A 16,713-nucleotide genomic window follows, 5' to 3' on the forward strand; every position below is an offset into this window, starting at 1 on the left:
TGTTATCTCAATCCCCCTACTAGTAAAAGTCTTGGAGCCACGAGGTCATGTTGCAGCTGTACAAAACTCTGGTGTGGCTGCAGTTGGAGTATTGCGTACAGTTCTGGTCACCACATTCCGGAAGGATGTGGAAGTTTTGGAAAGGATGCAGAGGAGATTTACCAGGATGTTGCCTGATATGGAGATATGGATGAAGTGGAATACAGAAGCAGTCTTTTTAAAAAAAAAAAAGTGCCTCTACTTTTGAGAGGGTTCAAAGTCTAGGGCTAACATGAGCATGGAGAAAGAATTCTGAAGCTGAGACACGGGTGGAGATCAGTCCTATCAGAAATTGCCTATTCCAACCTTGGTGATCAATGTGTTTGAAAGATCACTGCCTATGTCAAGAATGACATGATGCCAAAAGTTTGCTTCAACCTCTACCCACTAGGTTAAGGGAATATGCAGAACTGCAGATAATATCTTCAGCCTTTTCAATATATAACTGGAGATATAACCTGCTCATGCCAAATGTCTGATCTCTCGGAGGTGGTGGATTGAGGAGATGTTGCAATAAGGTAGAATTGAATTTCATGGGTGCATATTGACATGTTTCTGAATGTTGCTGATGGGTGGCTTGTGGAAAGACTTTGGACTCTGCATATGATCCCAAGTGGCAACTTTATATTTAATCTCTTCTAGTTTTTGATTGACCGTGAAGGTCAAGTTGTCAAGAGATATTCCCCCATGGATGACCCTGTGGTAAGTTACTTTTTTTTTGTTTTAACTTAAACCAACCTTGTGAACTGTGCTTCCAATTTGAGGAGGTAATTATTAGACCAAATTGGTGCCCAACTGGAACTGAAACAGTACCAAACCAAATGTGCACAGCATGTGTTCCTCTTGCTGATACCTGCCTAATTTCTAAAATCATCATTGTAACCATAAGACAGGAGCAGGATTAGACCATTTAGTCATCGCTGATATAAACACACAGTTCCAAACTTGTGTTGCAGCATCCTTTTTTCAGTAACCTTTCTCTTCTCTTCCTTCCATGAGAAGTAAAAGTACATTGTCCAGCACCGGGTTTAGATGCTCATCCAATGTTTTAAATCCGCAATATTTCAAATTGTCTCTGAAAAGGTAAATTTTACTCTTGGGTAATGCAGAGAACATTTTGATATTTTACTGTGAACAATTCCATTCAGTAAGTGAGTTATAGCAGCTAACGTTTCCCTTAACCTGTTGCCATATTGATGGCTACATTCGTTTAGAAGTGAAATATTTCCCCTCATCCTCTTGCTTTGCTCTTGGTTTCTTTTTATTAACATACTTAACTTTAGGCCAGGTTAAACCCAGTGTGCCCAAGCTGACTCCAAATGCTCCCCTGGCAGGGTGGTAGGATGCCATTAATGGGTGCCTGGACAAATTTGATTGCCCCCACTGGCATCACTATTTTGATCACTAACCACCCAAACTACATTTAAGCCCAGAGTGCAGTGCTGGCAGTTCAGAGCTGGATCATTTACCTGTAAATAGCTGGGGAGACACTATTCCTAACTAAGGAACCATGGCACCTTATACCGCACGTGGTGAGAGTGCGGTGGAGGCACGCTTAATGTCCAAAGTATTGGATTAGGCAGAATGCTATAGAGATTATGTGGGGAGTGAGTGCAGACCAGATGATTTGAATGACCCACTTCTGTACTGTGTGAAATTTGTGCAATTCAACCTTTTAAGTTGTAATCCAGCTGTTGAGAATGAGCTCTTCCTGTATTTAATGTGCTGCCCGTACTTTCTAGAAAACATGTCTCTTAGTTGATCTGGTTTGACACATCTTGGTAATAAATGGTCATCTCTGTAGCAGATTAGTGGACTGATTAGAAGGCTATTTGGCTGAACAACGTAACTGATCCAGCACCAATCCTTCTGCCACATCCCAGCTGGAAGTGTTTTGAGATCAGTGAAATTCTATTCTTGCCTGCTAATTGTGGCACCACCTCCTGTCCTCTGAATAGTCAATAGCACATAAAATTTAGACAGGAATATTTCTCAATTTATGTGGGTTTGCCACATATTAAATTGCAGACTGAACCATCAAGAGATGATGGATGATAAGTTTCCTTATTTTCATTTTATCTCCTGGCTTTAGCCCCATTCAGTACTTTCAAATAATAATCAAAGTATGACATGGTGATATTCAATTTTTTTTTTTGGTGAATTCCTGTATCTTTGCTTCTGTTATGTATAATACAATGTGGGATTGAGTTACACCAGAATTATTCAGCATGTAAATATAGCTGGTGTAAAAATATTTTCTTTATAGCTGGTGCATCATATTTCTTTGCTGTAAAAGATGTTGAGGACATTACTTTGCAGTTGGTTCCTCTGGTTCTTGATTTAGCAGTAAACTAACTTTTTTTTTGTGTGGTGTTTTCTTGTGGAGTAGCTCCTGCGTTTTGAAGCTTCACATCACTTCCCAGAAGAGAGACTTTAGAAGTTGTCATAGTTTTGGCCTTATATCTTGTAGGAAAGTTTCTTTTTCTTTTTTTGTTTGAACTTCAGTGCAGTGAGGGTCAAAAGAGACCAGCAGAGCAAGAGCATTGGCAGAGAGACAAAACCAAGTAAGTAGAAAGGAGAGGAAAAAAAGACAATGAACATCAGGTAATGGAAAATAGTACTTGGCTTGAAATCTAATGGAATCGTGACGTTCTCACTGTAACAATACTTGCAGCTTGAGTTTGTATCTAGACATTTTGCAGTTGAACCATAGCCACTAATAGAAAATGTATCATTCTAACTTTTTTAAAAAAAATCACCACTACTTCTCATTTGACCCTGTACACTAGCTCTAAATATTGCAGTTGCCCCTGGATTTTGTCTTCCAACATCAAGGATAGAAATGTTTAGTGACATATAGTTGCTTTCGTACAGGGAATATTTAGTAATCTCCATATTGATGGATAATATCCTTCAAGTTATCCTTCTTCCTTCATTCTAATTTTTGGGAGGAGCTGAAGTTGATACAATTCATGCAAGACCTTTTTTTTTTGTAGGTTTTTAGCTGAGTCAGTTATACAGCATGGAAACAGGCCCTTCAGTCCAACTTGTCCATGCTGACCAGATATATCCTAAACTGATCTAGTTCCGTTTGCCATTATTTGTCCTATTTCCTTCTAAACCCTTCCTACTCATGTATCCATCTAGATGCTTTGTAAATGCTGTAGTTGTACCAACCTGCTCCAACTCCTCTGACGGCTCATTCCATACACTTTCCACCCTGTGTGGAAAAGGTTGTCTCTCCAGATCCCTCTAATCTTTCTCTTCCCCTTTAAATTTATGCCCTCTAATTTTGAACCTCCCTACCCTGGGGGGGGGGAACAGACTGTGTGGCTGTTTACACTAATCATGTCATGTCATGTCCCTTACCCCTGATGACCACTCTAGAAAAATGTTCCAATATCCCACCCCTGTGCTTAGTTTGGTACTTTTTTTTAAGAAGCAAAAAATCTGCCACCACAGAATAGAAGTCTCAAAAATGCCCTAGTTAACATTTTCTGCCAAACTGTGTGAAATTTGGTTGTTTGCCTATCAGTGATTGCACTTTATAAGCTTTTAAGTATAAAGTGCCCTGGGAAAGTAACTACTGTACATAGAAATTAAGACTTATTTTAAAATCAGAATTAGTTATCCCATTTTACTATTGATTAAAATAATTAGTGACCTGAAACTTAGATGAAAGTGCTATGGATTCTGGAAATGTGCAAAATAACTTAAAAAGGTATGGTTCTTCCTGCAAAATATCAAAGATATATGAAGGAGTTAGATTACTGATTGATTATAACTGTCACAATTGTTGCTATACCTGTGTCCCATAATTAGTGCCTGTTATAAAAATGAAGTTTGCGTTGAGTCAGTTAAACAAAAAAACCCCTTTAATTACTGTAGTTTCAGGTTGAGACAATTGGGGGGGGCGGGTTTCACCTCCATCCCGGGTGAGGTTGAGAAGACAAGACTTTCATGGTAACCTCAGCTGGTATGGGAAATGAATGTGTTTTGGTGGCACTCAGCATTGAAAATCAGTCAACGAAGCTACATGATCTCCTCCACTAATTATATGCACCAATAAAGTGAATATTTTATATAGGTGACACACACTAGTCACTTGCAAGTAACTAATATACAAACTTTTATTTTTTAAAATTCACTTCCCACAAATCCAGAGGGGCTTTTTAAAAAAAAACTAAGCGTGAGAAACTTTAGTAACATTCCATCCAATAAATGGTTAGTTATCAACATACTGAGCATACAGGATGCCCATGTAAAGGAAGAATTGCCAATTACAGCAAACTTTAACTGGCACCAATAAGACCAGGAATATACTGGTTGATTTGTGGATGTACAAATCAGTCTTAAACACACAGTAGTAGAAACATCGCACAGGATATAAACATCACTTGTACTTTATCTACAGCATAAATCGGTTAGTAATGCACCTTTTTGTCTTACATAAAACTTAACAGTATAGGACCTTCTCTGAAGGCATTTGGCTTTCAATTTAATGCATTCATAACCTCCCTTTCAAATTTCTTTTTCTTTTCATCCATGTCCTCTGCAGGACATGAGATACAAAGAAAATCTACAGCCCAGGAGCAGGCCCTTCGGCCCTCCAAGCCTGAGTCAATCCAAATGTACTGTCTAAACCTGTTGGTCAATTCCTAAGCATTTGTATCTCTCTGCTCCCCACCTACTCATACATCTGTCCAGATGCATCTTAAATGAATCTACTGTGCCTGCCTCTACCACCTCTGCTGGCAATGTGTTCCAAATGCCCACCACCCTCTGTGTGAAGTACTTGCTGCATGTATCCTCCTTATGCTTTCCACCTCTCACCTTGAAAGCATGACCTCTCGTTATTGAATCCTTCACCCTGGGAAAAAGCTTGTCTGTACCCACTGTGTCTATACCCTTCATGATTTTGTAAACCTCAATCAGGTGCCCCCTTGATCTCCTTTTTTCTAATGAAAATAAACCTAACCTACTAAACCCCTCTTCATAGCTAGCACCTTCCGTACCAGGCAACATCCTCGTAAACCTTCTCTGCACCCTCCAAAGCATCCACGTCCTTTTGGTAATGTGGCGCCCAGAACTGTACACTGGTTCAGCCGCATTTAGAATACAATGTCTTGTACAATGTTAACATGACCTGTCAGCTCTTATACTCCATACCCCTTCCAATGAAGGTAAGCATACCATATGTCGTCTTGACCACTCTATCCACCTGTGCAGCAACCTTCAGAGTACAATGCACCTGCGCACTCTGATCTCTCTGCCCATTGACTTTTTTCTAAGGCTCTTCCATTCATTGTGTAATTTGCTCTATAATTAGACTTGCCTAAATGCATCACCTCACATTTTGTCTAGATTGAAAGCCATCTGCCACTTTTCCACCCAACTCTCCAGCCTATCTATATCCTCCTGTATTCTGACAGCCCCTTATGCTTTCTGCTACTCCACCAATCTGTGTGTCATCTGCAAACTTGCTGATCATAGCAACAGTGCCCTCTTCTAGATCATATATGTATATTACAAACAACAGTGGCCCCAATACTGATCCCTGTGGAACACCACTGGTCACCTTTCTCCATTTCGAGAAACTCCCTTCAACTACTACTGTCTCCTGTTGCTCAACCAGTCCTTTATCCACACACCATATGACTTCACTTTCTCCATTGGTCAACATTGGGAACCTTATCAAACACCTTACTAAAGTCCATGTATTGACATCAATGGCACTTCCTTCATCTAACAACTTGATCTGTTTCTACTTTTTCCATTTTCATCTCTTTAGTCTGTCTCCCCTTCTTGCTACCTGACATCCAGGGCTGGCCTTTTGCTCTTTCATTTCCCAACATCCTTGTGAGCCCACTTGCCTGGTCATTTGCTCCCCCAAGGCAGGCAGGTGGCTAAGGAGATTTGGATTTCAGCTCAGTTCAACTCATAGTTGAGCCCTGTAATCCTCATCTCCATGTACATCTACCATTCCCACACTTCCAGTTTCTAGTCACCACAGTCCTAACTAATCACAAGGCTGCATTCACATTTTAAGTGATCCATCTGTCCTCTCCCACCTCCCAGTAATGGGAGAGGTTGAGAAGGAGTCCTTCACGGTAACTTAAGCCAATGCAAGCATTGAATGCACTGATGTATCTTTAAAACTAGCCATTTAGCTAACTGACCCCCTCCAGTCTCCACTGTACAGAAGCAGTGAACTATATTGACAGTACAGTTGATGGGCCAAAATGCTTTTTTCTGTACTGTATGATTCATATTAACATTGACAGGTGTTTTAAATGCTCTGAAACCTGACCAAATAAGAAATAGCCCTCATGCTTTGGATGTACTTTTTTTGTGAATTGACAATCGGATAGTAGTTCAATAAGAAAACCAGTAGTCCTCAAGTCAAAGCAAACAACTGCCATTTGAACAATTTTTATTACAGTAGAGGTCAAACAAAGCTGGTACACATTATTTTGCAATTGTAAACATGAAGGTTGAATGCATCAGTCAGTCCTAGAACTTAGCAAACATTTCATGATGAGGCCATCCATCTGAAATTTGTCTTATTGTCTTTATTTCAAACAGGTGATTGAAAAGGATCTTCTGAAGTACCTATAATTGACCAATACAAGCAGCTCATGGAAATATAACTCAATCTACTGAATTTATATCAGCCTTTCGGTCCAGCTAATGATGGTCTGCTCTTAAACCACCTGATGTGGAAAAGTGGATCTGATAAATGTGACTTGCATACCTGGTGGAAATTCTGATGTATATATCAAAATTGAGTTTCTTGGCAATAATGTATTTCAATAACTTGTCTGTAATAATTAATACTAAATAGTAACTTTAGACTGTTTTGTTGACTTTCTTGTTTTATGGCAATTAAATAAAAATTATCACACTAGTTTTGGGTTGAATGCTTAATGGTTTGTCTATAAAAATGGTATAGGTGAAATGAAGGGCTGTTGCCCGAAACATCAATTTTTCCTGCTCCTCTGATGCTGCCTGATTTGTGCTTTTCCAGCACCACACTATTGACTATTTAAAAAAAATGACCGACATCTCCATAACTGAGACCCTGAAATGTGCTTTCCTTTTCCTGCAACTGTGAATCTCTCTGTTTGTTACTGCAGCACTTGCTAATCAGTCAGATACAAATTTCCTTGTAACCTTGGTGAATTTTGAAATTACTTTCAAATCAAACCTATTGAGCTTGAGTTGGGGTAGGAAAAGGTGTCAGCCTCTTCTGTGAGGTGACGATGTTTAAAGCTGTTTTAGCTTTTATACCCAGGCAGTCCAGTTTCACCAGGTACCTAACCACTGCAAGATTTAATTGAAACACCAAATAAATCATGCTGTACAAACTTGGACATAGACACTTGTAGTGGTTTAAAATGGTGCACTGAAACAGCTAAGATAATTGTAAACAGTTTCTGCATTTTAAATACAGACCAACAGATACATTCCAGCGTAGTTTGTTTAATTTGGCATTATCTACCACAGCTGACTAATCATCCTGATTAGTAATGCTATGTTTTATGTCTATTTGTCATCCTGACCTCAACAAGGTAGCTCATTTGAAATGTCAGTGTGGCCTTAGCTTTGAAGCAGCTACAGAGAGGACTTTGCCACAACCTCCTTCCTTCCACCCAACCCTCTCCTAATGACTTTTTGACTTGTGTGAGAGTGCTGTCAACTGTAATTTATTGATTTGCAGTTGTACAGGCTGTATGCTTGAGGCAAACTGGAAGATAAGGTGTTGTGGTTCTGTTCACCGAGCTGGGAATTTGTGTTGCAGACATTTCGTCCCCTGTCTAGGTGACATCCTCAGTACTTGTGAGCCTCCTGTGAAGCGCTTCTGTGATGTTTCTGCCGGTATTTATAGTGATTTGTATCTGCTGCTTCCGGTTGTCAGTTCAAGCTGTCCGCTGCAGTGGCCAGTATATTGGGTCCAGGTCGATGTGCTTATTAATGTCTGCAGGACGAAATGTCTGCAACACAAATTCCCAGCTTGGCGAACAGAACCACAACTAGTACCCGAGCTACAAATCTTCTCTCAAACCTTGGAAGATAAGGTGTAGAGTGAATCTGCCTTGCTCCATGGTCTCTTGCTGACTGTAGAAATTACAAGATATCACCTAGGCCACATTGATACTTTCCCTCACTTGATAATTTGATTGAGGTACTTAACAAATCCAAATTTTGAAGGTTAAACATTCTAAAGGCACAACGGCTGTAGAGGTGTGTAATTTAGATCTGAGGTCTGTTAGAAAATGGATATTTTTAAAAAAAAAAATTATAGTAACACAGAAAACATTCAAATTGAACTCAATATTTTAAATATCAGGCAGATAACAGGTATCCACTGGTCTCTAGAGACAACTAATCCTTCTGAAGACTGCATGCTCCCTTGGATGGGATGAACTATAGTGACGTGCTGATAAAGTGGGAATTAAAGGCAGCTAAATTCATCACTGCTGATTACTTGAGTAGGGGGCTCTTGTGATGCCAATTGTAACATTTCAATTTCTGAATGAGGCGAGCTGGGTTTAATTCCCACCTATTCTAAAGGCATAGGATTAATTAGATCTGAACAGGTTGGTTGGAAAATAGGATCACTGGAGTAACTATTTTTCAGCCTACAACTCTGTCCTCTTACAAATAATAAATTCTTACTTCTCCCACTTTCGATCCTGCTTCTTTGATATTGTCAGCTTATTGTATTGTTGGCTTTTATACAATAGGATGAGCTTTGAACAGTTCACTGCTACTTGCAGGTTCCTCCTGTGACCCCATGGTATTCTTAACCAATTTTTCCTCATTGCGATCCCTGATGGTCCTTCTCATTTCAGTATTACCTTTTTGTTACAAGTAAGGTTTCCCTTTTATCCCTGGAGCCTGATTTATTAAAATGTCTGTGCCCTTGTATGGCCAGGTTCCCTTCCCATATCCAGACCAAAGTGACCACAAACTACCTTGAACCCCAACTTCAAGACGGTTCTAGCAGATCCTACCTGATTATTCAACTTTTGGGTCTATCACATTGATCATTGCCTCTGCTCGTCATGACTTAACTGGTAAATGCACAATGATGATGTTGCCCTAATCTTCCACAGACTATCACAAAAAATAAAATTTCAATTACTGCACTATATTCCTGGCTGTTACTGTGGGTCAAAATTTACACCAGGTTTCATCAGTAACACAAAAACTAGTATCATAACAATTTTAACAAGTGGGTAAACAAAATTTGGAAGATTGAATTTTCTCACTAATTTTTCATTTTGACCATAACATCACACTGATATTTGTAGAATGATGCACAACCATCAAATTAGAAAAGGTTTTTTTTGGTCTGTTTTCATAGGGAAATGGATGATCTTTGCAGGCTGTGTGGAGGGTTTCTCCTTTGCTGCACAAATAGTTACAACTTTCGTATTATTCAGCAGCTCCAGAGCTGTTGTCAGGCAGAATAGTTTTAACTCTAAAGATTCTGTTTCTCTTGGTCTCAAATTCTTTTTCCCCTTCATTGCTTCACAAAGCAAAGTTGTATTATGCCAGCTCAACAATATACATCCGTGGAGAGTTTAAGTTGCAAAACTCTTAGCACTTTCATTAAAGCAGTTCAATTTGCAATTCAATTTATAAAAAAGGAAATTTGTCTCTTGTGTGGTGAATATGAGCCAGCCAATCACCAGACTTGAGCTGCCTCAATGAAACCATGGATGGACCCTAAAAAACCCACTGGTTCATGAATGGTCTACCCCCAACTAACCATGGCCTATAGCCCAGACACATTGTGCAAAATTGCCCTGAATAACCACAACATACCCTGGAATGAAGTTGCAGGTTGCCCTGCATGACTAACCATGGCCCAATCAATGCTAGAATGGAGCAGATTCCCAGACTTCTGGTAGATGGACTGTGGCGAACTCCCTAGACTAGAAATAGACCAAGAGCTTGGATTGGCTGATGGAAGTCCACCCTCACTCCACTATACATGCCTCCATTTTCGTTTTGACACATCACAATGCTCTTCAGGCATGTTATTTGCTATGTAAACTACAGGCTTTTAGACCAACCTTTATGTTGATACAACACCATGCCGTAACAATATCTTTCAGATTGTCTTTTTAAATTTTATAATCACATGATCCTGCTTTGCATTCCATTCTGAAGTGGTGTGTACTGTGACCATCTGCCATAAGCTATTTGCATTTCTTCTGCATAAAAGTAGTGTTCTAATACAAAAGCTACTGCTGGAGTTGTATGCTAACATCAGCCATAGAGCTGAAGCAGGTTTGTTGCCATTCTCCAGCTTGGTAGAGCAATGGATCAGGGATATTTTGTGCCTTAGTCTCCATGGTGTCTCACACTGCAGTTGCAGACATTACAGAGAAAGTGATGGCAAGGATCATTAAGAAGGTATTGGCAGAGGTAACCAAAACACTAGGTAGACCTTGGTTTATTGGTGTCAGGTTTCTAAAGGGTTGAATAGCTCCATAGGCAAAAGTTAAGTGAAAATGGGAAGAGCTCTGATGAAAAGTCATCTAGACTCGAAACAGGAGCTTGCTCTCTCTCTATGGATGCTGTCTGACCCACTCTGATCTCCAATATTTGTTGTGTTCACTACACTTGTCATTATTGTTGCTACCTCAGTGGAAAATCACATTCCTTTATGGGTTTAAGGCTTGAACAAAGCAAAAGGCAAAAACATTTGTACAGGGTAATAAGATACAGGTATAAGAACTGTCGATATGCATCCATTTACTGATGCAACCAAAACTGAAGTTATATTTAACTGAGGCAATCAGTGACATAAAATTTCTTTACAGAAACTTTATTATTGTATGCTACAGAATAATACCATAAAACTGTAAAATGAGGATGTTTCATTATGCATACATAGACATGTAGTGCAACTGTCTTGGGATTTGGCAATTTACCATGAAAGCAAACTGTTCAGTTTAGTATTGGTAGACATTTGCTTATTATATTACAAGAAATTATTGCTAAATAACAAGGACACATTCAGAGACAGTGAACTGCAAGTTGTAAAAAAAGATAATTGCAGGATTTTTTTTATTTATCATAAAAATGAAAGCATGCTACTATTTTCCTCCTTTGAAAGTAGAAAATTAAGAATAATTAGTTTAAGGCACATTTTGATAATTTTTTTTACATATATACCACTTCATTTCCTACATTTATAAATACAAATAGAAAACAGAGACAACCCAGTAAATTGTAAGTAGGCAAAAGTGCTTGCATTGTTTACAGATACCCACAGCATATACAATAGCTACAATCAATAGAACCTTATCGGTTAACAAAATAATTTATGTAAAAAAGTCAAAATGTATTGTTTAATGAACAAAAGCAACATGAATCATTCAATTCATGTAGACAACCCTGATATAAAAAGTAGAAAAGGGCCATTGGATTGGTTCCTGAGGCAAAGAGATTTCATAAGCAGGCAACTTAAGATGGTGAATACTTTGGTATTTGTGTTCTATCCTTGTTAGAATACTTTGTGAAAATAGTAATGTACGGGCACAGAAGCAAATAATATCTGGTTTCTAATATTACAGTGCATTCAAAATTTTGAATGACAGATTAATACAAATTTTTAAGTTTTACAGCAGTCCCTGAATTAAATTTGTTTAAACTTACATTAAGCTGATAGAACATTTGTAGTTGGGTGCTTTTCATTAGCAAAAATTACATACATCTTCCCTATTTCACCATCTTCTCATTGTTCCCTGTTACATGCACACAACCTATGTTAATTGTTCCTTTCTGTATATCAAGCAAACAAATACAACTGGGCTTGTGATTACGGAGAACAAATAATGCAATGGCTGGAGCCAAGCTTCAAAATGAACTGAAGCAAAAAGGATTCTGGCAATGATCTTACAATCTATTACATTCAGGAAGAGGAAGTGATCAAGATATGCTTTCTTTTAATCCATTAGATATCAACTATTATGACTTCAGCAATTTTCCATCAATTAAAGGCTGAGTGCGTTGGTTTGGTTCTTTACTTCTAACCTACCTGTCTAATTCCCAGAACTCACTGCTCCATTCAAAGAGCTTCTCTATCAAGCAACAGCAGCATTAATATGAATACCATAATGTTTGGTTTGAAAGTGTTAATCATTTATTCACAATATCAAATAGTGGCTATTACGCATTCTTCTCACACTAAATCAAGCTGTCATGTTTATCAATTCGCCTAAATTGGTTGACAGTTAAAGGCCACTATTTTGTTCTTTGTATTGTTCCAAACCATCCTTGGTCCAAAGGTGCGATAGGTCAGTTATAACTGTGAACTATTACTTTTATTTTATTGAACTTCTATTTGCTTGAATTTATATCCACCAGAACTCTGGAGTCATCAGCAGGAATGGATATATCAAACTATGTTTAGGCACTGGATTAGTTATCTTGGGTATTGTAACCCTTACATGCTTAAAAAAATTAGTGAATCTCACAAAATTCACAAGCTGAGCATCAGCCTTGAATAAAGTGATTTATAGAGTACATGCATGTCAGTTTAACTAAAAAATTGTGATGCAGATTTTAGGCAAATCTTATGATAGCAATTATGTCAGATCTTAATTTCAATCTATAAAAAATGACTTCTTAAATATCACCATTCTGATTCTGCCATGTTTCAGAATGCATATCCACTGGATCGAGATAACTTTCCTGTACCTGAGTTAAGTGATGCAAGAGTGTGTGAAACCAATGAAAGGGTTACTAAAGAACTGAACTGCTTCTTGTCCCCAATGATTACTCCCAGTTTTGAATGGCAGGACAATGAAAGGAACTTTTTACCTATAAGCAAGGAACCAGGCTTTCATAAAGTAATCTTTAGGTCACTCCAAATGAATCAGTAGGTTTACAGTACCAATACTGACAATATTCTGAGCAACAGTTTTCACTTTACAAGAAGCCTCCAGCATGGAGTCATTTACTTTAAAAAGTTGCATATTTTTCCAACCATTGCAGCTCCTTTGCTCTACAACGGTATTGCTAGTGAATTACTGAATGACTGAAGAACATAAAGATTTCTACTGCATTTTTCTGAAGGAACAGTGATTAGTAAGAGATTAGTGCAGTGTAACCTGCAGGGTAGACATGAATAGAGAGAGGGAGAAAAAACCATAAAAACAACATTTAAAAGGATAAAAATAAATAAAATGACAAAATATGACTTTATTTCTTTTTTTTAAAAATGAAGTAAAACAAATTAAGACGGTTTTTCTACCAGAATTCACATTCTTGTCAAATCAGTTAGGTTTTGAACACACAACCAAGTTACTCTTCTGTCTCCAACTGGCTTTCAATTTTCTAACATGGTTCCTTACAAGATTCAGACAGAACAATCCGACTCAATTTGCTTTAACTTCAATTAAAATCAAGGGCTGTAAACTTTCTCAATCATCTGGAGTGGCTCTATACAAGAGTGACGATTCCAGGTTAAAGTAAATATTTCAAGGGGGACATATATAAGCATATAATGATACTTTAACCAGCAATTTCTGTAACTACACTCTTATAAGCTATTGCATAGTTGTTCCAATATAGTTAAAGACATGACTAACATCCTTAAGTCAGAAAGTTTGTAACTCTGTGGATGCATACATCATGTCTTGCTGCGTTCCACAACATATATTTATACCACATGCTTAAAATATATAATTTAGAAATAAATTTACATCTTTATGATACTACAAGTGTGGCAATAAGAAACATATCACCACAGTAACCAGACCATGTGTGGTATAAAACTGTTACAATCTTTTTAAAAGATGGCAGAGTTTATATATTTATATACTTGTACATTACAATGTTGCACTTTGTTAAAGCATATTAATTGTACATGAACAGTTTACTGCACTGTAATCACACTGCTGTTAAGTGCTTAAATAAGCCCCCCAAAAAACGTTTTACATAAAAGAACAGCAGTTGCTCGACAGCAGAGAAAATTATACTCTATCTTGGAAATACAGCTTTTTGAGCAGGTTCCCAAATGAAATGGCAGATGTTGGGAAAGCTGGTTTTCTGTTTCATTAGGTTGGGGTGAACTTTATTTTCCAACCATTGAACCTTCTTATCTGTTATTTTATACAATTCGCCCTTCTCGTAGGTTTTTGATTGTGCAAATCCAGAGGTCTCATCTAATATCCAGGTGTAAATGAGCAAGTGCTTGATTGATTACAACAGTACCAAAAATACAATGCGAGAAGGAAAGAACCATGTCAGCTTCTGATAACGCCATATCAAAGATTCAAAGGTTGAAGAAATTCATCTTCAAAGCCCCCAACCTTCAAGAAAATTGTCAAAAAAAGCAGCCTTGTCTCAGTTGGATCTTTAAATGCAGGCAGTGTCACTGAAGGGGTGAATCTATGACTTGTCAATTTTCAGCCTGCATGATGAGAAGGATTTTGACTGGAATCAGGCACTTTATTAGAGCAGTCTTCTAGCCTCCTGCTATTCAGCCAGCTTCCCAGAGGTGCGATGGTTGGCCATACTGAATAACACTTTGCCGATCTTGATTTAGCATTTGCTCCTGTTCTCCGAACGCATCATAATCATGTCCTAACAGCTCTTGTAAAACTTGAACAGGGTCAAAAGTGTCTGTTAAAATCTGAGTGTTGTTAGTGAATGCTTGTTCTACAGATAAACTACTCTGTGCTTCACTTTGACATATTTGTAGTACTTGGTCTGCCAGCAGCTGCCGACTCTCCTCCTGCTTCTTCTTTACTGCCATGTCCATTTTCTTCAGCTCATTAACAACAGCATAAACACAGGCTTCAGGAATCTTTATACCTGCAGAAAACAGGAGAATGTAGAACAATTATTGCTGAACTCAACTCTGCCAGAAAATAGTTTTATAATTGATAGCAACTGCCCAATCACAGTAAGCACTGCAGTATATCTTGCATGACTCGATGCAGTTAATTGCATTATATGGTTGCTTGATGACTTAAAGCGTTTAGATTTGTGGACTAGAAACTATAAACAAGGCTCATTGTGGTCTCCATCGTCTGTTTAGAGAGCGTCCCCTAACAATTCTGTGGCTGGATTGAAAGTGAAACTTTGCTACTGGATTGACAGGTGACTGGTAATGGTACTAGAACAATAACCTACAGATCATATGTTTATATCTGTTTATTTAGTGAACTGGTATCAAACAAATGACCACAAAAGCTGCTTCAACATCATTTGGTTCACTGTGATCCTTCAGGGAAAGTAAATGTAGGACGAATGGAAGAAATGGCAGGGTATTTAGAAAAGCCTAATGTAATTAAATATAGTTAACATGATTCTGTGAATGAGAATTCACATCTAACCTATTTGCGAACATTCTGAGGATTTCACAAGCAAAGTTGAGAAAAAGGGAACTGGAATATGTAGCACATTTGAATTTCCAGGAGGCATTCAATAAGATGCCACAGAGAAGGGTTAGTGCACAACGTAGAAACTAATGGCAAGGGGACAAGCGTCATAGTATGAATTGAGAACTGGTTAACATATAGAAAACAGCATCAGGATTAATGGGTCCTTTGGAAAGATGCCACAAGGTTCAGTCCAAGCGCCTCAGTTACTGTCTACATTAATGTTTTGGAAAGAGAGTGCAGAGTGTAATCTATTCAAATGTGCTGACAATACAAAAATAGATGGCGGTGGGGGGGGGGGGGGGGCGCATTTTGCAGTGACAGGATAAAGAATCTGCAAGGGGATTTAAATAGATTGAGAAACTGGGCAAACACCAGGTCGATAGAGTGAGAAAGTGAGAAATTGGAAGAATCAAAAGACAGAACATTGTTTGAATGGAGAGATTCTCCAGAAAGGTGCAGCACAAAGGGGTTTGGATGGTTTTCTGTATGCAATGTAAGTAGCATAGGGTAGGCTTGATGGGCAAAATGGCTCACTACTACCCCTATTTTTTATATTCTTATAGAAGTAGCTTCAGTCTTGTTCTCAGACCTCAAAAGGGGCCAACCAGATCTTGTCAGGAGAATTATGATTGAGCAATAAATATCATGCACAGCCCAAGAACAAAAAAAGTCATGAGCTACTGGGAGTCTGGATCACAAATTAATGAATTTTGTGTTCTCACGAATGCTCAGAAAATCCATAATATAGGAATGCAAAACACTGGGATATGTTCAGATATAACACCTGCCTCTGATTCTCTAGACAAGGAGTACCAGTTAAAGTTTACGAGCACGTGGCGGAGTCCTTTGTCCAGAGAGAAACTAACTCTTCTCTGAACATTCCATTCTCAGCAAGCACTCGGAAAATAATGCCACGATCTTCAGAGGCTATGCCTGAAACATAGTATTCTCTTACTTGTATTTTTTTGAAGAGGTGACAAAGTTGATTGATGAGGGAAGGGATGTAGATGTCATATCAAATGCCTTACTCAAGTCCATATATAAGGTCCCCCATGGTAGACTGATGAAGAAGGTGAAGTTGCATGGGGTCCAGGGTGTTCTAGCTAGATGGACAGAGAACTGGTTGGGCAACAGGAGACAGAGAGTAGTATTGGAAGGGAGCTTCTCAAAATGGAGACCTGTGACCAGTGGTGTCCCACAGAGATCCATGCTGGTACCACTGTTTGTGATACACATAAATGATTTGGAGGAAGGTGTAGGT

General features: G+C 38.4%; 2 protein-coding genes across 5 annotated transcripts in view; one reads left to right on the forward strand and one right to left on the reverse strand.

Annotated features, from left to right (window-relative positions):
* LOC140494682 (phospholipid hydroperoxide glutathione peroxidase-like) overlaps positions 1–6,946 on the forward strand; it is a 41,401-nt gene extending 34,455 nt beyond the window's left edge. Inside the window, exons 7-9 of one of the 2 annotated variants that reach the window (XM_072594152.1) lie at positions 682–741; positions 2,545–2,643; positions 6,625–6,946. In XM_072594152.1, coding sequence (XP_072450253.1) covers positions 682–741; positions 2,545–2,607 — 123 coding nt within the window. In that variant the 3' untranslated portion in view covers positions 2,608–2,643; positions 6,625–6,946. The remainder of the gene's footprint in view (positions 1–681; positions 742–2,544; positions 2,644–6,624) is intronic. The other variant, XM_072594153.1, reaches the window with a different exon arrangement.
* A 3,920-nt stretch (positions 6,947–10,866) lies between these two features.
* sbno2b (strawberry notch homolog 2b) overlaps positions 10,867–16,713 on the reverse strand; it is a 160,075-nt gene continuing 154,228 nt past the window's right edge. For all 3 annotated transcript variants that reach the window (XM_072594157.1, XM_072594156.1, XM_072594158.1), the window contains one exon: positions 10,867–14,880. In XM_072594157.1, coding sequence (XP_072450258.1) covers positions 14,546–14,880 — 335 coding nt within the window. In that variant the 3' untranslated portion in view covers positions 10,867–14,545. The remainder of the gene's footprint in view (positions 14,881–16,713) is intronic.

This window comes from Chiloscyllium punctatum, chromosome 24, assembly GCF_047496795.1.
Source record: "Chiloscyllium punctatum isolate Juve2018m chromosome 24, sChiPun1.3, whole genome shotgun sequence".
Lineage (NCBI taxonomy): Eukaryota > Metazoa > Chordata > Chondrichthyes > Orectolobiformes > Hemiscylliidae > Chiloscyllium > Chiloscyllium punctatum.